This window comes from Arachis ipaensis, chromosome B1 (genome assembly GCF_059453495.1).
Source record: "Arachis ipaensis isolate K30076 ecotype BB chromosome B1, ASM5945349v1, whole genome shotgun sequence".
Lineage (NCBI taxonomy): Eukaryota > Viridiplantae > Streptophyta > Magnoliopsida > Fabales > Fabaceae > Arachis > Arachis ipaensis.
In genome coordinates this window covers 139,494,110-139,510,809 of record NC_142436.1, presented here as the reverse complement: position 1 = coordinate 139,510,809, position 16,700 = coordinate 139,494,110, and the positions used below count along the sequence as shown (strand labels likewise).

Below are 16,700 nucleotides of genomic sequence, written 5' to 3'. Positions count from 1 at the left end.
TCCACAGGGTGCCTGGTTTGTCCCACCAAACTCCTCTTCAACCACTCCAAATTTGCTTCGACTATCGGCACTTCAATTCTTTTCATGTTTCCACAATCCTTTGTGGTCTCCAAATGGTCTCGCACTGGCTGAACCTCAATGCCATGGTCCTCAGCATCGCCTTTTCCATGATTGTAACCCACTGGTCCTCCTCCATGCTGTTTCGTGAGGTCCAGCCGCACCGACCCATCCCTCGTCTGAGTCTGCCTTCTAAACTTAGCTTCTCCAATTGCAATTACCTTTCCCCGTAATCTCCAATGGTTCATCTCTGCAATCGTCTTTAGAGCGCCACCTTTTGTCGTGTAACGAACAAAGACAAAAAGGTAGATCCTTCCACTCTTCCGTTTTCGACCAAGATATACGTCGTTAATTCTTCCCGTCCAACCAACAAGTGATGTAATTCTCTTCTGGAGATATCCTTCGGTAGATTATCCACGAACACAGAGAACAAGTCTTGTTCCAAGCGTTGATATTCCTCCCGATTCCAAATCCTCGGATCCTTCGCTTGTGGGTTAACGCCGCTTGCTCCACCCCCCCTAGAGGGTGCCCCCTCTCTCTAAATCCCATTATCTGGATGATGATGTTAGATTTGCATATTTAAAACGAAGAGGAAAAGAGACATACAAACTGTCATAGTAACAAGTTAGTATGCTACATTCTACACTCTCATACATATAACATAATAACAAGTGCTTATTATTATTTGGTTGTTTGGTAAATTCAGAGGAGGCAGAGAGGATAATGGAATCAAGAGGGAGGGTGTTTTGTCTAGAAGATGAGCCAGGAGTGTATAGGGTGTGGATGCCAAATGGTAAAACACCAGGACTTGCAATATCAAGAGCGTTGGGTGATTATTGTGTCAAGGATTTTGGACTAATCTCTGTGCCTGAAGTCACTCAAAGGAAGCTAAACTCCAGAGATCAATTTCTCATCTTGGCTTATTATGATGCTTATTATGATGTTTTAAATGTGATTATATACATAGATCTTTTTTATATTATTACAAAATAAATTTAATATTAACATAATGATTTTATAGAAGATTTAAAAACTTATATATCATTAGTTTATTAAACACTATTTTAATCTCTTTTTATATATTATAAAAGAGTAGAAATGATGACAATACTTGTTGAATTGCATAGGGATCATATAGCCTCAACGAGGGACTAAGTCATAAGTGAGACAAAGCCTATATAATGACATAATCCTTTACCAACTCAAACTTGCAACGAAAATGTTTACGCTATTTGTTTTGGGAGTAGGTCTTTTCAATGTTATGATATTTTTTTTACTCTATTTAAAAAATATATGATAAAAAACCATATTTTACCACATCAATTGAGAAGAGACGAACATGAATTGAGGAGGTTGATTTGCTTTATTTCTTTCTTTCTTTTTTCTAAGTGTTGTCTTACAAACACAAAATTCGGCGGCAATAGCCTCATGACCTCATCCTTTGTCTTGATTCAAAATTTGCATTTAATTAGCTTACGAATTTGTCTTAGTTTTTATGTTCTAAAAGTATCAGCGAATAACATTTTTTATGATACTATTAGTAATATTTTTAATCAACACTTTATTTTTATACTATTATAATTTAAAATTTATTATTCAAAATTTAGCACCGATTTGATATTAACAAAAAAATAATAAATTTTTTTAGTCATATAAGATTATTTTTTGTATTTTAAATCACGTTATACCAATTTATTTCCTTAAGTATCTATTGAATTAGTTAATTTTTTTGTTTTATTATAATATTATCAAATATTTTGACTCTTTAACATTTATCAAAATAATAGAATTGCTAACAAAGATGAATTCAAAGCAAAAATTTTTGTGGCTTAGAGAAGGGGTTGAATATATAACATTCTTTTAAGTTGATTGATTAACCCTTAAAATTAAAAAATAAAACTTTGCTTTTGTTTGTCTGCGTGATGGATTATGCAAGAGACAACTTAGTTTTGTCGCATAAATTGCAGAAAGATAAAATAGTGCAGAGAAGAAGAAGATGCATGGCACCAGCATATATCCTGATTCAGTTGCTTTGTGCAATACAACATACATTTAGTCTCCACCATAATGTTGGTAGAATTTTCATTATACTTTCAAATGTTACAAACACCAATTTCCTAGGACTCAACATAATCCTATCTGGGACAAACCAAACTTCAACATAAGCTTGATTTAGCTAGGCAACATCCTAGACTCTCAATACACTGAGTGCTTACCCAACTTAGTAAGGGATACATCAGATACAAGATGCAAAACAGAAATACAAACAAATAGAAATCTAAAATCAATTTTGGTTTTTCTCTCCAAGTTTCTCTCTTTGCCTTTTTTCTTTATTTGGCTTTTTCAGATGCCTCACCTTTATGCTTTTTTCACTCAAGAGAAAACAAAGAAAGATAAACATTGAAACAGAATAATAAAATAATAAATCATGAAGGAGATGATGATTCACAGTCTTGAAACTATAAGTTGAACCGGATTTAGCATTCTCTGATAAAACTCTTCATCTTGGCGGAATATTTTTTTGATCTAGAAACACTGTCCAAAACGTTGAACTCTCACAGGGAAGCTCTCTATGAAATTCAGATTCTGGTTCTCTCTCCTTAGCTTCATTATGAAAAGTTCTTTTGTTTTTGTATGAGTTCAATTACCACGCCTAAGGCTTGCTTCATAACGCGTGAGCATCTTTCCTATCTTTTCCTAATAAATTTGCATTCAAATTGTTGAGTTTAATCAAGATTTAAATATCTTTTAGCCACTATGGATGCTACTTTGAGTCGTGTGCAATTCTGTTTATTTCAAGTAGCATTCGGATGGATTTGATGGAGTTTCTGTAGAAAAAGAGAAGAAAGCGGATGATGCTGTTAACTCTGACCTCCCTGCACTCTAACATGAATAACTTGAGCTACAGAGGTCCAATTGACGTAATTTCAGTGGCAATGGAAAGCTAACTTTCAGAGCTTTCCAACAATATATAATCGTATGCCCTTCTTCTTCATTCTGTTCGGCCAAGGTGGCGCCTAACTTGAAATTTCCCAAGTTAGGCACCATGATTTCGAAGTTAGGCGCCAGGAAGGCCAAACCAGCAAAGTTAGGCGCCAAACATAACCTTCACACACAATGGGATTCGGCTAAGCTCAAGTTAGGCACCATACCTCACCAAGTTAGGCACCAGGTCAAGCAAATCAAGCCAATCATTACTGCCATGCCCAAGTTAGGCGCCAACCTTATAACTCCCAATGGTCCCCACATCTCAATTGCAAAGCCACGAAAATTCTCATTTAATTTTGATTAAATTTTTATTTTATTTATAAATAGGAAAAGATATTATCTAGTTTTTGAAAATATATTCTACATTTAATTAGGATTAGATATAAAAGGGAAAAGAATCAGACTTTCGGGAGGAATTCTCATCTCTTCTCTCATACCTCATTCTACACTTTACAGTTTTTGAGAATCCTTATTTTCTCTTTGAACCATGAGCAACTAAACCTCCACTGTTAAGGTTAGGAGATCTGTCTATTGTATGGATTGATACTATTACTTTTCTATTTTAATTCATGTACTGATTTCTATTTCAAGAATTGTTTTCATTTTTTATCTTATGAATCTGAGTGGAACGGAAGTATGACCTTTGTTCTAATTGAGTTCTTATAAAACTTGGAAAAACTCTTTACTTGAACAACAGCTTGAAAACAATTTCTTCTAAATTTCTAATTATCTGGACTTAACGGGATACGTGACATATAATCCTCTTATATTTGGGTAATTAGGATTTCTGTGGCACATAAACTAGATTTGAACTTAACCTTCTAATTGGAATCAAGTGACCAAGGAATTGGCAGTTGATAAAGGTTAGAGGAAACTAAAAAGGTCTAAGGAAATAAGATTTAGTCACATATAGTTTGCCATGAATTGAATCTTGCATGATTAAAATAGTTAGTAAGAAAAGTCAATCCGAAAGATAGATATCTCTGAAACTATAACTGTTTTCTCCATATATTATTCTTATTAATTTATTGCTTGCTTTCTGATCTTCTGAATTTACTGTTTGATGCATTTGAGCTCTTTACACTCTTTTCTGTTTGTCTAACTAAGTAAATCTCTCAATCATTGTTGCTTAGTCCACAAATCCTCGTGGGATCGACCCTCACTCATCTGAGGTATTACTTGGTACGACTCGGTGCACTTGTCGATTAGTTTGTGGGTTATAAATTCCGTACCACTTCACACAGTTGACTTCTTCTTCTCACAAAATCAGAGTAGTAGCGGTGCAGAAGAGAGATGGGACTGTAGCAGAGCTTTCAAAATTCATGCATTCATACCTTTCATCTTCTCTTTCATCCTTTTTCATCTTGTCTCTTGAATTTGAACCATGCATTCTTCCTTTGGTTCCAAGTTACTTTCTTGACCGTTGTTTTACAGTAGAAATCCATAGCTTTCATTTTCTTTATTTTTCCAGAAATGGGTATGAGGGAGAAGGAAGCTTTACAAGTTATTTTGGGTACCACAAGTGAAAAGATTTTTCTAATTTTGTCTAAGATTTAATTTGTGCTTTTATGCCCTACTTTCTAATTTCTTTTTCTTTCTACTTTGTTTCAAAGTGATGTGACATAAAGGTAAATGGAAGAGAGAGAAGAGAGAAAAGATAAAATTTTAGTTCAGTGGTAGTGAAAAAGTTAAGAAGCAATTGGAATTTAAAATTCTTTAGTTAGCATCTAACTGAGTAAGTGAAATTGGACATGGATCTCCTAGTTGGACCTTGTGCTTATGTTTGGTCCAATTTTTTTTCTTTACACTAGCATTTCATATTTCTTTTTTCTTTGGGCTTCATTAGTTTGAGGGGACCTATTTTCTTGCTTCTTAAACCAGATTTCTTCTTTTCTTTTTTCCTTGTTGATTAGCCGCTTTTTTTTTTTTGGATTGTTCATAATGATATAAGTTCAGCCACTCATTTTTTTGGAGCTTCTGGATTTGAACCGTTGTTGCCTTTGTTTGCTTGTTATTGGGCCGATTTTCTTACTCCTTGAACTTGCATCACTAATTAACATATCAAATTCAATTTGGACTATTAACCCAACTTCAACATGTTTGTCATCATCAACTATTTATTATTATTTATTAAACTTGATGGAACTGCTTGAACTTGAGATGGGGGTTGAATCAAGTTGACTCAAATGAACATTTCAAGTTCTGTTTTTGCGGAAGCTAATTTGCTGGAGATTTTTTTGTTTTGTCCCATACTCAGAAAAGAAACAGAGAAGGGAAGAAGAGAAAGAGAACGGCATGTATCCTTGTTCGAATTCTAAGTGCCATGAATCCTAAGTTCAGTTTTTACCACAATCATGGTGGAATTTTCACTATAATCAACTGATTATAATCACCAATACTATTGAATTACATCCCAATTCAACTAGTATATATCTACCACTAAATTTTCTTCACCAAAACTCAGCTTCTCAAGTGTTGTCCCAACTTGGAAGGGGAACCTAAACAAATTCAAACTCACCAAGTGCTATTTCAACTTGGCTAAGGGAACCTAAACAGATTCAAACTCATCAAGTACTATCCCAACTTGACTAGGGGAACTAATCCTAGTTCAACAACTCAAATACACAGATTTTAGTGGCTCTTTCATGCATCTTTTCTTTCCTTTTCTCTCGTGACTTTTTCACTCACATATTTAGCCTTTTCTGGATACAAAAGATGACACAAGACAGCCATAACAAAGAAAATAAAAAATGAAGCACTAGTAGAAGAAAAAGAATTCAGCTCGATTGAGAAGATATAATGCTCTGGATTTTTTTTTCTTTTTCATGCTTTCAAATGTTGAGGTGAGGCTTCTTATAGAATCAGCTTGCTCTTCTAATTTGCTCTTCATTGCCTCTTCAAATCCCTTGTACCATCAATCCGTTGGAGTTGTCTCTAAGGACATGCAGTCCTTTTTCATCTTGCTCCACTAATTCTGTAGGTTGAGGAACCATTCCACCACCTTTGCTGTCATTGGATTTGCTTTCTTCCTTGGCATGCATTTCTTTCTCCCTCTACTCCATTACCTCTGCTGTTCGAAGAGTTGCTCCACTGTTTTTGCATTTTTGTAAATTTGTATTTTGCTCTCCCATATTCTGAATGTTGCTTTTACTGATGTCCTTGTGTTCTTATTGCTTTGCTAGAGCCACACTTGTCCTTGCTGTGTTGTTGCTTGTTGTTGCTTTCTTTTTGTTCCAACTGTCTTTTTTTCTCTATAATAAAGACAAATGTCCATTTTTTACTTAGTAAATACATAACCTTCTATTTTTACTGAAAGGTGCTTGTATGATGCCTTAGGTTTGTACATTGATTTGAAGCATTAAAGAAATAAGCAAGTAGCATTGTTTGACTCTGAGATGAGTAATGGCCTATATCATTAAAACACATATTAAACCACAATTGAACTTTTAACCAAATAATATTGGTCATTATATATTAGTACAAAATCAAACTTAGCTCAACAAAACTCAACACAAAGCCCAATAAATCTAAATTGAATACCAAAATTTTTTAATAAATATACGAAAAAAAATATTTGTAACCGATTTTTTATGTATTCCTAACATGGTTGATGAATAATGGTGAGTTCTATGATGTAGAAGGAAGATTTCTTCTATACCTATATATTTGTGCTGTCAAAAGGATTGTGAGACAAGTGTATAGAGAGAGAGTGTGGTTAAAGACAAACTCTGTCCATGGTAACTAACTTCATGTTAACATCAATGTCACGTAATGGTGGTATACTGGTATATAGAGTAAGCTGGTTAATTGTATTTATTATAATTAATTATTAAAAATAATATTGTGCTTGGTTGTAATTGTATTTTATGTTTAAACTATTTTAAAAAAGTAAAAATAAATTTTGATTATGGACTAACCTATTGATCCCAATATATTTTTGTTCTATGGAATTTTGAGTGTGTGTTTTTGTAAATTGTTAAGTTTGTAAAAGGACTATTTTTTTTTGTGACTGAACATAACACAAAGAAAAAAGACCTAAGAAAAAGAGTAGTACTCTTCTCTAATAATAATGTCTAAATTATTAGGAGGCAGTAACCACTCTAAATACACCTGCTTGTTTAAAACAGCAGTCTTAGCCATTAAATCAGCCGCTCTATTTGCTGTTCGCTGGATGAGCACTAAAGTAGCTGTCCAATTGCGTTGGAGCATCTCTTTGATTTTGTCAAACAGATCAGAGTCATTCCTAATCATGCTGGTTGTGCCTCGCGAAACAAGAAGAAACGCATCAAGATTATATGTACTATATGTAAAAGGACTATATGTACTCATCAAAGTAACTCCATTAAACTCACATAAAATTCAGACTCTCTAAATTTTGTGATTTGTAATTATTAAGTAATTATTATTAGTATTTTTAATAGTGTGAGATTACATCTAATGATGTTGAATTACTTATTTTTTTTATTGGTTAAGTACTGGCCCTTAAACTTTTTTTTTATTATATAGATATAATTAATGGTATAAATAATATATTTCCATATGAAAATACATGAAAGTAATCAGACTTTTTTGAAATATTGCTTCTAGGGTCACTATTTGATTTTAACTATAAGATTTAGAATTTAAGGTTAAAAATGTAGGAGTTTAAAATTTATGGGTTACAATTTAGAATTTAGGTTTAAGGTTTAAGATTTATAGATTAGGATTTACAAAAGCATGATTTAACATTTAGGGTATACAGTGTAAGATTTAATTAAATATTTATAAATAAATGTTTACTGTTTAGACTATATGTGTTTAGTATTTAAAGTACTAATTTAAATATTTTTTTTGAAATAATTGTTGAAACTTATTAAAAATACCGTTAGAATATAATTACTTAATAATAAAAATTTTAATTAGTAATATATACCTTGAAAAAGATATTAATTTATTTATATATGTTAATGTATATACATAATTTAATTTATTTATATATAAATAATTAAGGGTAATTTACCTAAATAAATAAATTGGGTGAAAGCTTTACTCAAATACACAAAACAAAAATTCTTTACGTACATGTGCATTTTCACACTTCTATGTAAACCGTGGGAAGCTACCACTGTTTCTGATTTTTATGGTGTTTGTGGTTTGTGTGTAAACCGTGGCAAGCTCCACCGGTTTACGAAGAGAGAAAGCTAAGCATAAACCATGGCAAGCTCCCATGGTTTATGAAGGAGAAATTTTTATCATAAACCATTTATTTTTAGATGTTTGATTGCATCAATGTGGTATCATTTAGACTGCGCATGATAATTGTGACAGAATACATGTATATAATAGAAACTCAAACCGCTTAAACTATCAAATACAGATAATATATTAGACAATTCTCAAACCTTTTTAACTATCATTTCCTGTTACTTCATTATTGTGTCATGTCATGCACCCAACAAAACTAATCTAATGTAATCTAATCTTCACTCTCAAATCTCAATACTCACTGCTCAACACACAATAGTAAAACAATTTTGTTAAAACATTCATCGTATTTTTTTTTAAGTTTTGGATTATAAAATTAAAGTATCAATTATATGTATAAAATATATATTAAAATATAAAATATATATTAAAAATAAATAAAATAATATATATTTATACAAAAATATATAATAATTGATTATATATATATATATATAATTTTTTTTTGAAAAAATATAATATCAAATTTTTGAAATGTTAGACAATGAGTACAATAACTTTTAAGGAAATTTTTTGGCGTTTTAGGGGAAAAAAATATTCTTCTTAAATTAACATTAGATCTAGATTAACAATAACATTAAATTAGACAATGAGTACATTAATATATATTTAGATCTAATGTTAATTTAAGAAGAATATTTTTTTTCCCTAAAAAGCCAAAAAATTTTCTTAAAAATTATTGTACTCATTGTCTAACATTTCAAAAATTTGATATTGTATTTTTTCAAAAAAAAAATTATATATATATATATATATATATATAATCAATTATTATATATTTTTGTATAAATATTTATTATTTTATTTATTTTTAATATATATTTTATATTTTAATATATATTTTATACATATAATTGATACTTTAATTTTATAATCCAAAACTTAAAAAGAATACGATGAATGTTTTAACAAAATTATTTTACTATTGTGTGTTGTGCAGTGAGTATTGAGATTTGAGAGTGAATATTAGATTACATTAGATTAGTTTTGTTGGGTGCATGACATGACACAATAATAAAGTAACAGGAAATGATAGTTAAAAAGGTTTGAGAATTGTCTAATATATTATCTGCTATGTATTTGATAGTTTAAGCGGTTTGAACTTCTATTATATACATGTATTCTGTCACAATTATCAAACATCTAAAAATAAATAGTTTATGATAAAAATTTCTCCTTCGTAAACCGTGGGAGCTTGCCATGGTTTATGCTTAGCTTTCTCTTTTCGTAAACCGTTGGAGCTTGCCACGGTTTACACACAAACCACAAACACCATAATCCGTGGTAGCTTGCCACAGTTTATGTTAAAATCAGAAACCGTGGTAGCTTTCCACGGTTTACATAGAAGTGTGAAAATGCACATGTACGTAATAAATTTCTGTTTTGTGTATTTGAGTAAAGCTTTCACCCATTTTATTTATGTTAATGTATATACATAATTTAATTTATTTATATATAAATAATTAAATATATATTTATATATGAATATATAATTATATACACATATTAAAATAAGTAGTTATTAATAAATGTTTGGGAGTTAAGTTTAATTTTTCTTGTGTGAATAAAAAAAATTAATTCATGAAAAAAAGAGAGTCTGAATTTTATGTGAGTTTAATGGAGTTACTTTGATGAGTACATATAGTCCTTTTGTAAATTTAACAATTCACAAAAACACACGCTCAAAATTCCATAGAACAAAAATATATTGTGATCAATAGGTTAGTCCATAATCAAAATTTATTTTTACTTTTTTTAAATAGTTTAAACAAAAAATACAACTATAATCAAGCACAATATCATTTTTAATAATTAATTATAATAAATACAATTAACCAACTTACTCTATATACCAGTATACCATCATCACGTAAAATTGATGTTAACATGAAGCATGTCAGTTATCATGTACAGAGTTTGTCTTTAATCATACTCTCTCTATACACTTGTTTCACAATCTTTTTGATAACACAAATATATAGGTATAGAAGGAATCTTCCTTCTACATCATAGAACTCACCATGAATAATAGAAATGATAATAAAAAATAATTCCATAGATAAACTTACAACCCAAACTAGTTGAAAATTACTGGTACTTTCTATTTTTTCTAGGAGATAATTTATTTGTCAGTAGTTTAATTATTAATTGTTTCTCTTCAAGCAAGGTCCAAGTTCGTTCCAAATATATTAATATGTATTTTTCAAATGTAACAATAATTTTCTCCAAAAAAATTACATGTTCAAATATTGTATAATAATTTTTATTGTGCATTATCTGTGCCTTTTTTTTTTTCATTTTTCAACATATATAAAATGTTCAACTCGCGTACCTAATATTGTAGATTGTTTAACATTTTAATATTTTATTTCAACACACTTAGCTTGTGCTGTTGTGGTTAGCCTTAGCATGATGATCCTCTGTTGTATTTCGACTTTTAGCCTCTTCCGTTTGTATGGCGGTAACAAAAACAAGAATGCAGGTTGGTAGGCTTAGGAACTACCCTACTCTTTTCCCCACTTTTTTTTTTCAAATTCATTACAATGCTCATTTTAAGTATGTAGCAATGCTTGAGTTATGATGCCAATCTGATATTTCTTCCAATGTAATTGTTCCTTATTCTCTATAATCAAACGCTAAATTGATGATGTTAGATTTATTTTATACCGGCAATACATAGCATAGCAAATGAAGAACACTCATGATATTATTTATTTGGCACTATGATGAATCTAATAATGGTAAGGTGTGGGAATCAAGTAAAGGTGATTTTTCCTTCCAACCACAGCTCCTTGTGCCTCATTCATATCCAAATCCTCTGGCTTAATTCCATTAGGAAGCTCCCAGTTGAAGTGGTAGAGTAGCATAGCTAGAGCAAACTCCACATTAGCTAAACCAAAGTTAAGTCCTGGACAAATTCTCCTTCCAGCTCCAAAAGGGATGTACTCAAAGTTTGTCCCTTTGAAATCCATAGGAGTTTCCTGAAATCTTTCTGGCAGGAAGGTTTCTGCATCGTACCAATAATCCGGATCTCTTCCGAGCGCGTACGCATTTACCATCACTTTAGTCTTGATCGGTATATGGTATCCATGAATGGTGCACTCTTCTCTGGATTGTCTTGGAAGCAACAGAGGAACAGGTGGGTGTAACCTCATTGTTTCGCTGATCACAGCCTTCAAGTAGGGAAGCTTTGTTACATCTTCCTCCCGGATTGTTTGCTTTTCTTTCAAGGCTTGTCGAATCTCAGCCTGTGCCCTCTTCATAGCTCTTGGGCTTCTCATCAATTCCGACATAACCCACTCTATGACTACTCCTGAAGTGTCTGTTCCACCAGCAAATATGTCCTACATCAAAGTTTCAAAGGCTTCAGTTATCGTAAGAAATTGTATGTAAATGGAGCTAGAAATGTAGACATACTAACCCAAATGACTGCTTTGACATTGTTCTTTGTAAGGGTGCTAAGGGTGCCATTATGAAGGACTCTTAAAAGAACTTCAACAAGATTCTCGTTCTTTTCTTCTTGCTCTTGGTGTCTATCTTCCAACTTCCTTGATTCATTCTCCTTTATGATTTTCTCTAAGATCTTGTCGATTTTGACATGCATCTTCTTCAGTTTGGCTTCAAAACCAGTGATGAAATGCAGAGGTTTCAAGGATGGAAACAAATCTGCAATGTCAAATCCATCGGCTACTGCTATTGCCTCTTTCACAAAGGACACAAACTGTTCATGGTCTTCAGATATATTGCCAAACATAGCTCTAGAAACCACAGTGCTCATGTGATTGTTAATCATTTTACTGAGATTGATAGTTGCATCAGTGGATTTGCGAATTGTTTCTACCATGTTAGCTACCTCCTCTTCTCGGATAAAGGAGAAAGACTGAACCTTCTTAGAACTTAGAAGCTCAAGTGTGCATATCTTCCTCATCTGTCTCCAGTATTCACCATAGGGAGAGAATGTAATATCAGCTGATCCATAGACTAAGATCTTTGAAGGAAGGAACTCAGGCCTGTCTGCAAAAGCAAGATCATGAGTCTTCATGATTTCTCTGGCCATGTTGGGGGATGAGACAATCACAGCTGAAATCTGACCCAGTTGAAGGTGCATGAATGGACCGTGTTTGTTTGCTAGTTTTCTGAGGGCATGGTGTGGAAGTGATGAGCCTGCAAGTTGATGAAGGTTCCCTATGAGAGGTAGTTTCCATGGCCCAGGTGGTACTTTATGGACACTCTTACCCTTCTTTGCGTGCCATAGCAATAGCAAAGAGAGAAGGAAGCTTATTATGATAAACGCCATGGATGAACTAACTTCCATATTGGCAGATCTAATTCTGTGTTTGAAGGATGCTTTCACTTATGAATGTACTTGTGCATGCAACCGATTCATCTTTGTTTATAGTGCATTTTATTTGCCTTGTTTTGTGTGCTGCCTAAGGTGCCTTTGGGGTTTGGAGATTGACTTCGACATGCACGAGGCAGGTAGCTTGTTGAGTTGACCATATTTAATATTTTGCTTTTTTGTTGACTGTATTTAATGGTGGGTTTTTTATTTAAATAAATATAACATTTAGGAAATATAGAGATGTTCTGAAAAAATTGCTACTTTCTCTTTTTGTTACTTATTTTGTTAGTAATAAAAACGGGATAATTATAATTTATAAACGTAAATACGAGAAAAAAAAATTTATAGTTTGCACACGAAAAAATTATAATTTTTTTAAAATATATTTTGTTGACGATATAGATGAAATACATTTATAATTATATCGTTTATATTGCGAACGAAATAAAGTTATATTTTGCAGGATGATTTTAAAAATAAAAATCATTTATTACTATTTAAATCTTATTATTTTGATTTTTTAATTTAATTTAGATTGTATTGTTTAAATTTTATTTTATAATATAACTTAATTCGAATATTAACGTCTAATTCAAATTTTTATTGAATTTTAATTTTTTTAAATTATATTTGATTTAAATTTAAAATTTAAATTTACAAATTTTTGAAAATAGGAGAGATATAGTGCTGAAAAAGATGGAGAAGTAGGTGAGGGGAGGGGAGGGGAGGGGAGAAGGAGTAGAAAATTAGAAATAGACCGAAATTAGTTGAATTTTAGTTAGGACGAGTCTCGTTTATGTTGTAAATAAATTGATTCCGTTTAGACATTATTTTTTTTAGGTATTTTTTTCAAGTTTTAGGTCAGTTTATTTAAAGTTCAATCAGTCCACCAGTTTATTTGAAAAGTCTGTTTCGTGAATTATAACTCCTAACAATAAATTTAAAAATTTTAAATTAATATTAAATGTATTCTAAAATTTATAATTCATAATTTGTTATGTATTAATCATTAATCACATATCATAACCGTACTTATAATATATAAATTTTTTCTTTAAAAAAATTACAATCTTAATTAATTTTTGCCATTAATTTTTTTTGTTTTGTTTTATATTTAATATAAATAAATAGTTAAAAGTCCAAATTAAAAATAATTTATATTTTTTAAAAGGAAAAGTATAGGTAAACAATGAAAATACTAAACAATGTAAATCAGATGTTCATTTTACTAGGTGTACGAATGATTATTTTAATATTAAGATTTAAGTGAGTAATTTAGAGGTGTAGTGTGTTTTTATTTGATTGGTGGTTGTTCATGTTGTTCAAGAAAGTCATTGTTTACCTAACACTCCCCTTTTTAAAATATGAAAAAGTATAGGTAACTAACAAGATTTTTGAACAATGTGTAAACAATGTGAATTAATGGGGTTAAAAGAGTAAATTTAATTAGTAGCATTAAATTACCGTGTAGTGTATTCAACGAGCCAAGCCAATCCAACAAATTTTTGTAGTTTTTTTTTTAAAAAACTTATAACATGATCTTTTTAATTTTTAATTAACAGGCTAAACTTTACATCAGGTTCAAGTCTGACTTGTTTAATAAAATGAATCGAGTTGAGCCAAATCTAAAACGAGTCAAGTTTTGCGTCTCCGTTGAGTAGTCCGGTCCACTTCCATCCGAAAAAAAAAATGTGTGTTGTTTGATCAATGAGAGCATTTAATTTCCTTTGTCTTGCTGGGTTCAGACAAGCATTAGTAAGACAATGGGTTAGGATTTATGAAGTATTTTATCCAAGGAAAGCTTTATATTCATCTTGAGTTGAATGAACTCTCAAATATAACATTTATCAGAAAGGTATGTTGAACTTGGTCTACATATACAGGTAATGGCATATGTGACTGGGGCGGAAGTAGAAGCATCGCTGCAATCAGCGGTGTTTGCAAAGGCAGGGCAATCTGAATTTCAGTGGATAAAGGTTTGCAACATGTATGAGAAATTCTGCAACCAAGTGGGAGAAGGGATAGCTTCTGTTGTTGTGGTTAGCGGTTAGCCTCAGCATGGTGATCCTCTCTTGTATTTCGGCTTTTAGCCTCTCCGTTTGTATGGCGGTAACAAAAACAAGAATGCAGGTTGGTAGGCTTATGAACTACCATGGTTTCTGTGAAAATTAGTAAAGCTAATTTTAGAAAATATATAAATAAATAATAACTAAATAAAATGAGAGGTAATAAACAATCTTAGTTTATAACCTTAGAATTTTAGTAGTTGAAAAAGAGAAGAATTATATACCTCTAATTGATGGATGGTTCATATTGAAGAGACTCACCTATAAATTGAGTTTTTCTTTAATTCATTTCAATCAAGTCATCCAGATAGAATAACATAATATTTCTTTGAATAGTTTTCTCCTATATATATAGAGAGAGAAGTGTGTTCTCCTTTTGTCAAGAGAGAGTGTTTTGTAGTCTCCTTGTGATAGAGAGAAGTTGTAATTCTCAAAGAAAGTTATTCAATTGTTTCCATATTTTATACAAATTTCTAATTTTTCATCTCTATATTTTGTTGTGTCATTTGTCTGGTACCTAACAGTGGTATCAGAGCCAAAGGTTGCTGATTAATATATTTTTTTTTCGCTGCGAGTTACTGTCTAAAAAAAATAGCAGCAAAGTATGAAATTCTGAAATTCAGTAGGAGTAATTTTTCTATATGGAAATTGAAGATAAAAGCCATTATGAGAAAAGACAATTGCGTGACAGCAATTGAAGGTAGACCCACTGGAATTACAGATGAAAAATGGAAGGAGATGGACAACAATGCTGTTGCAAACTTACACTTGGCACTAGCTGATTCAATTTTATCTAGTGTAGCAGAGAAAAAGACAGCAAAGGAAATTTAGGATGCTCTCACCAAATTATATGAAGTCAAGTCACTTCACAACAAGATATTCTTGAAGAGAAGACTTTATACTCTTCGAATGAATGAATCCACATCGGCAACGGATCACATCAACAATCTAAATACACTATTTTCCCAACTCTCATCGTTGGAATATACCATAGCGGAAAACGAACGTGCAGAGCTCTTACTTCAAAGTCTACCAGATTCATATGATCAGCTTATCATTAACTTAACTAATAATGTTTTGACTAATTATCTTTCTTTTGATGACATGGCTGCTGCAGTTCTTGAAGAAGAATCTAGACGCAAGAATAAGGAAGATAGATTAGAAAGCTCAAAACAAGCAGAGGCTTTGTTGATGACAAGAGGGAGATCAATGGAGCGTGGTTTCAGTGGGAGTCAAAGTAGACCAAAGTCACAAAGTAAGAAGCAGGTCAAATGCTACAATTGTGGTAAGAAAGGGCACTTCAAGAAAGATTGTTGGAATAAGAAGAGTATAGAGAAGGTTCCAGAAGGATCAAGTTCTCAAGGATGTGTTGCAAGTACCTCTGATGATGGAGAAATCCTGTATGGCGAAGCAACAATTGGTTCTAAAGGCAGTAAACAGCTCACTGATGTTTGGATTGTTGATTTAGGAGCAACATGGCACATGACTCCTCATCGTGATTAGTTTTGTACATATGAACCTGTCTTGGAAGGATTTGTGTTTATGGGAAACGATCATGCCTTAGAAATTGTTGGAATGGGTACTGTCAAAATAAAAATGTTTGATGGTTCTATTCATTCACTTCAAGGGGTAAGACACGTGAAAGGCTTGAAGAAGAATTTGTTGTCGATTGGGCAATTGGATGAACTTGGTTGTAAGACCCATATTGAAGGTGGGATCTTAAAAGTTGTTAAAGGAGCTCTTGTGGTAATAAAAGCAGAAAAGATTGCAGCAAATCTATACATGCTTATGGGAGATACTTTGCAAGAGGCAGAGGCATCAGTTGCTTCAACAAGCCAAGAAGAAATGACGATAATATGGCATTGCAAACTAGGCCACATGTCAGAACGAGGCTTGAAGATTCTTGTAGAACGTAATCTCATTCCCGGGCTCAAATCGGTAAACTTACCATTTTGTAAGCACTGCGTTACAAGCAAACAACATAGATTGACGTTTGGTAGATC

At 31.9% G+C, this 16,700-nt stretch overlaps 1 protein-coding gene across 1 annotated transcript; it reads right to left on the bottom strand.

Annotated features, from left to right (window-relative positions):
- Positions 1 to 10,915: 10,915 nt before the first annotated feature.
- On the bottom strand, positions 10,916 to 12,761 carry LOC107636743 (cytochrome P450 71D8-like). Its single transcript, XM_016340238.3, has 2 exons — positions 11,711 to 12,761; positions 10,916 to 11,633 (listed from the first exon to the last, which is right to left on the bottom strand). Exons 1-2 carry the CDS (start codon positions 12,602 to 12,604, stop codon positions 11,022 to 11,024), a joined length of 1,506 nt encoding a protein of 501 aa, XP_016195724.1. The 5' UTR covers positions 12,605 to 12,761; the 3' UTR covers positions 10,916 to 11,021.
- Between the last annotated feature and the right edge of the window lie 3,939 nt (positions 12,762 to 16,700).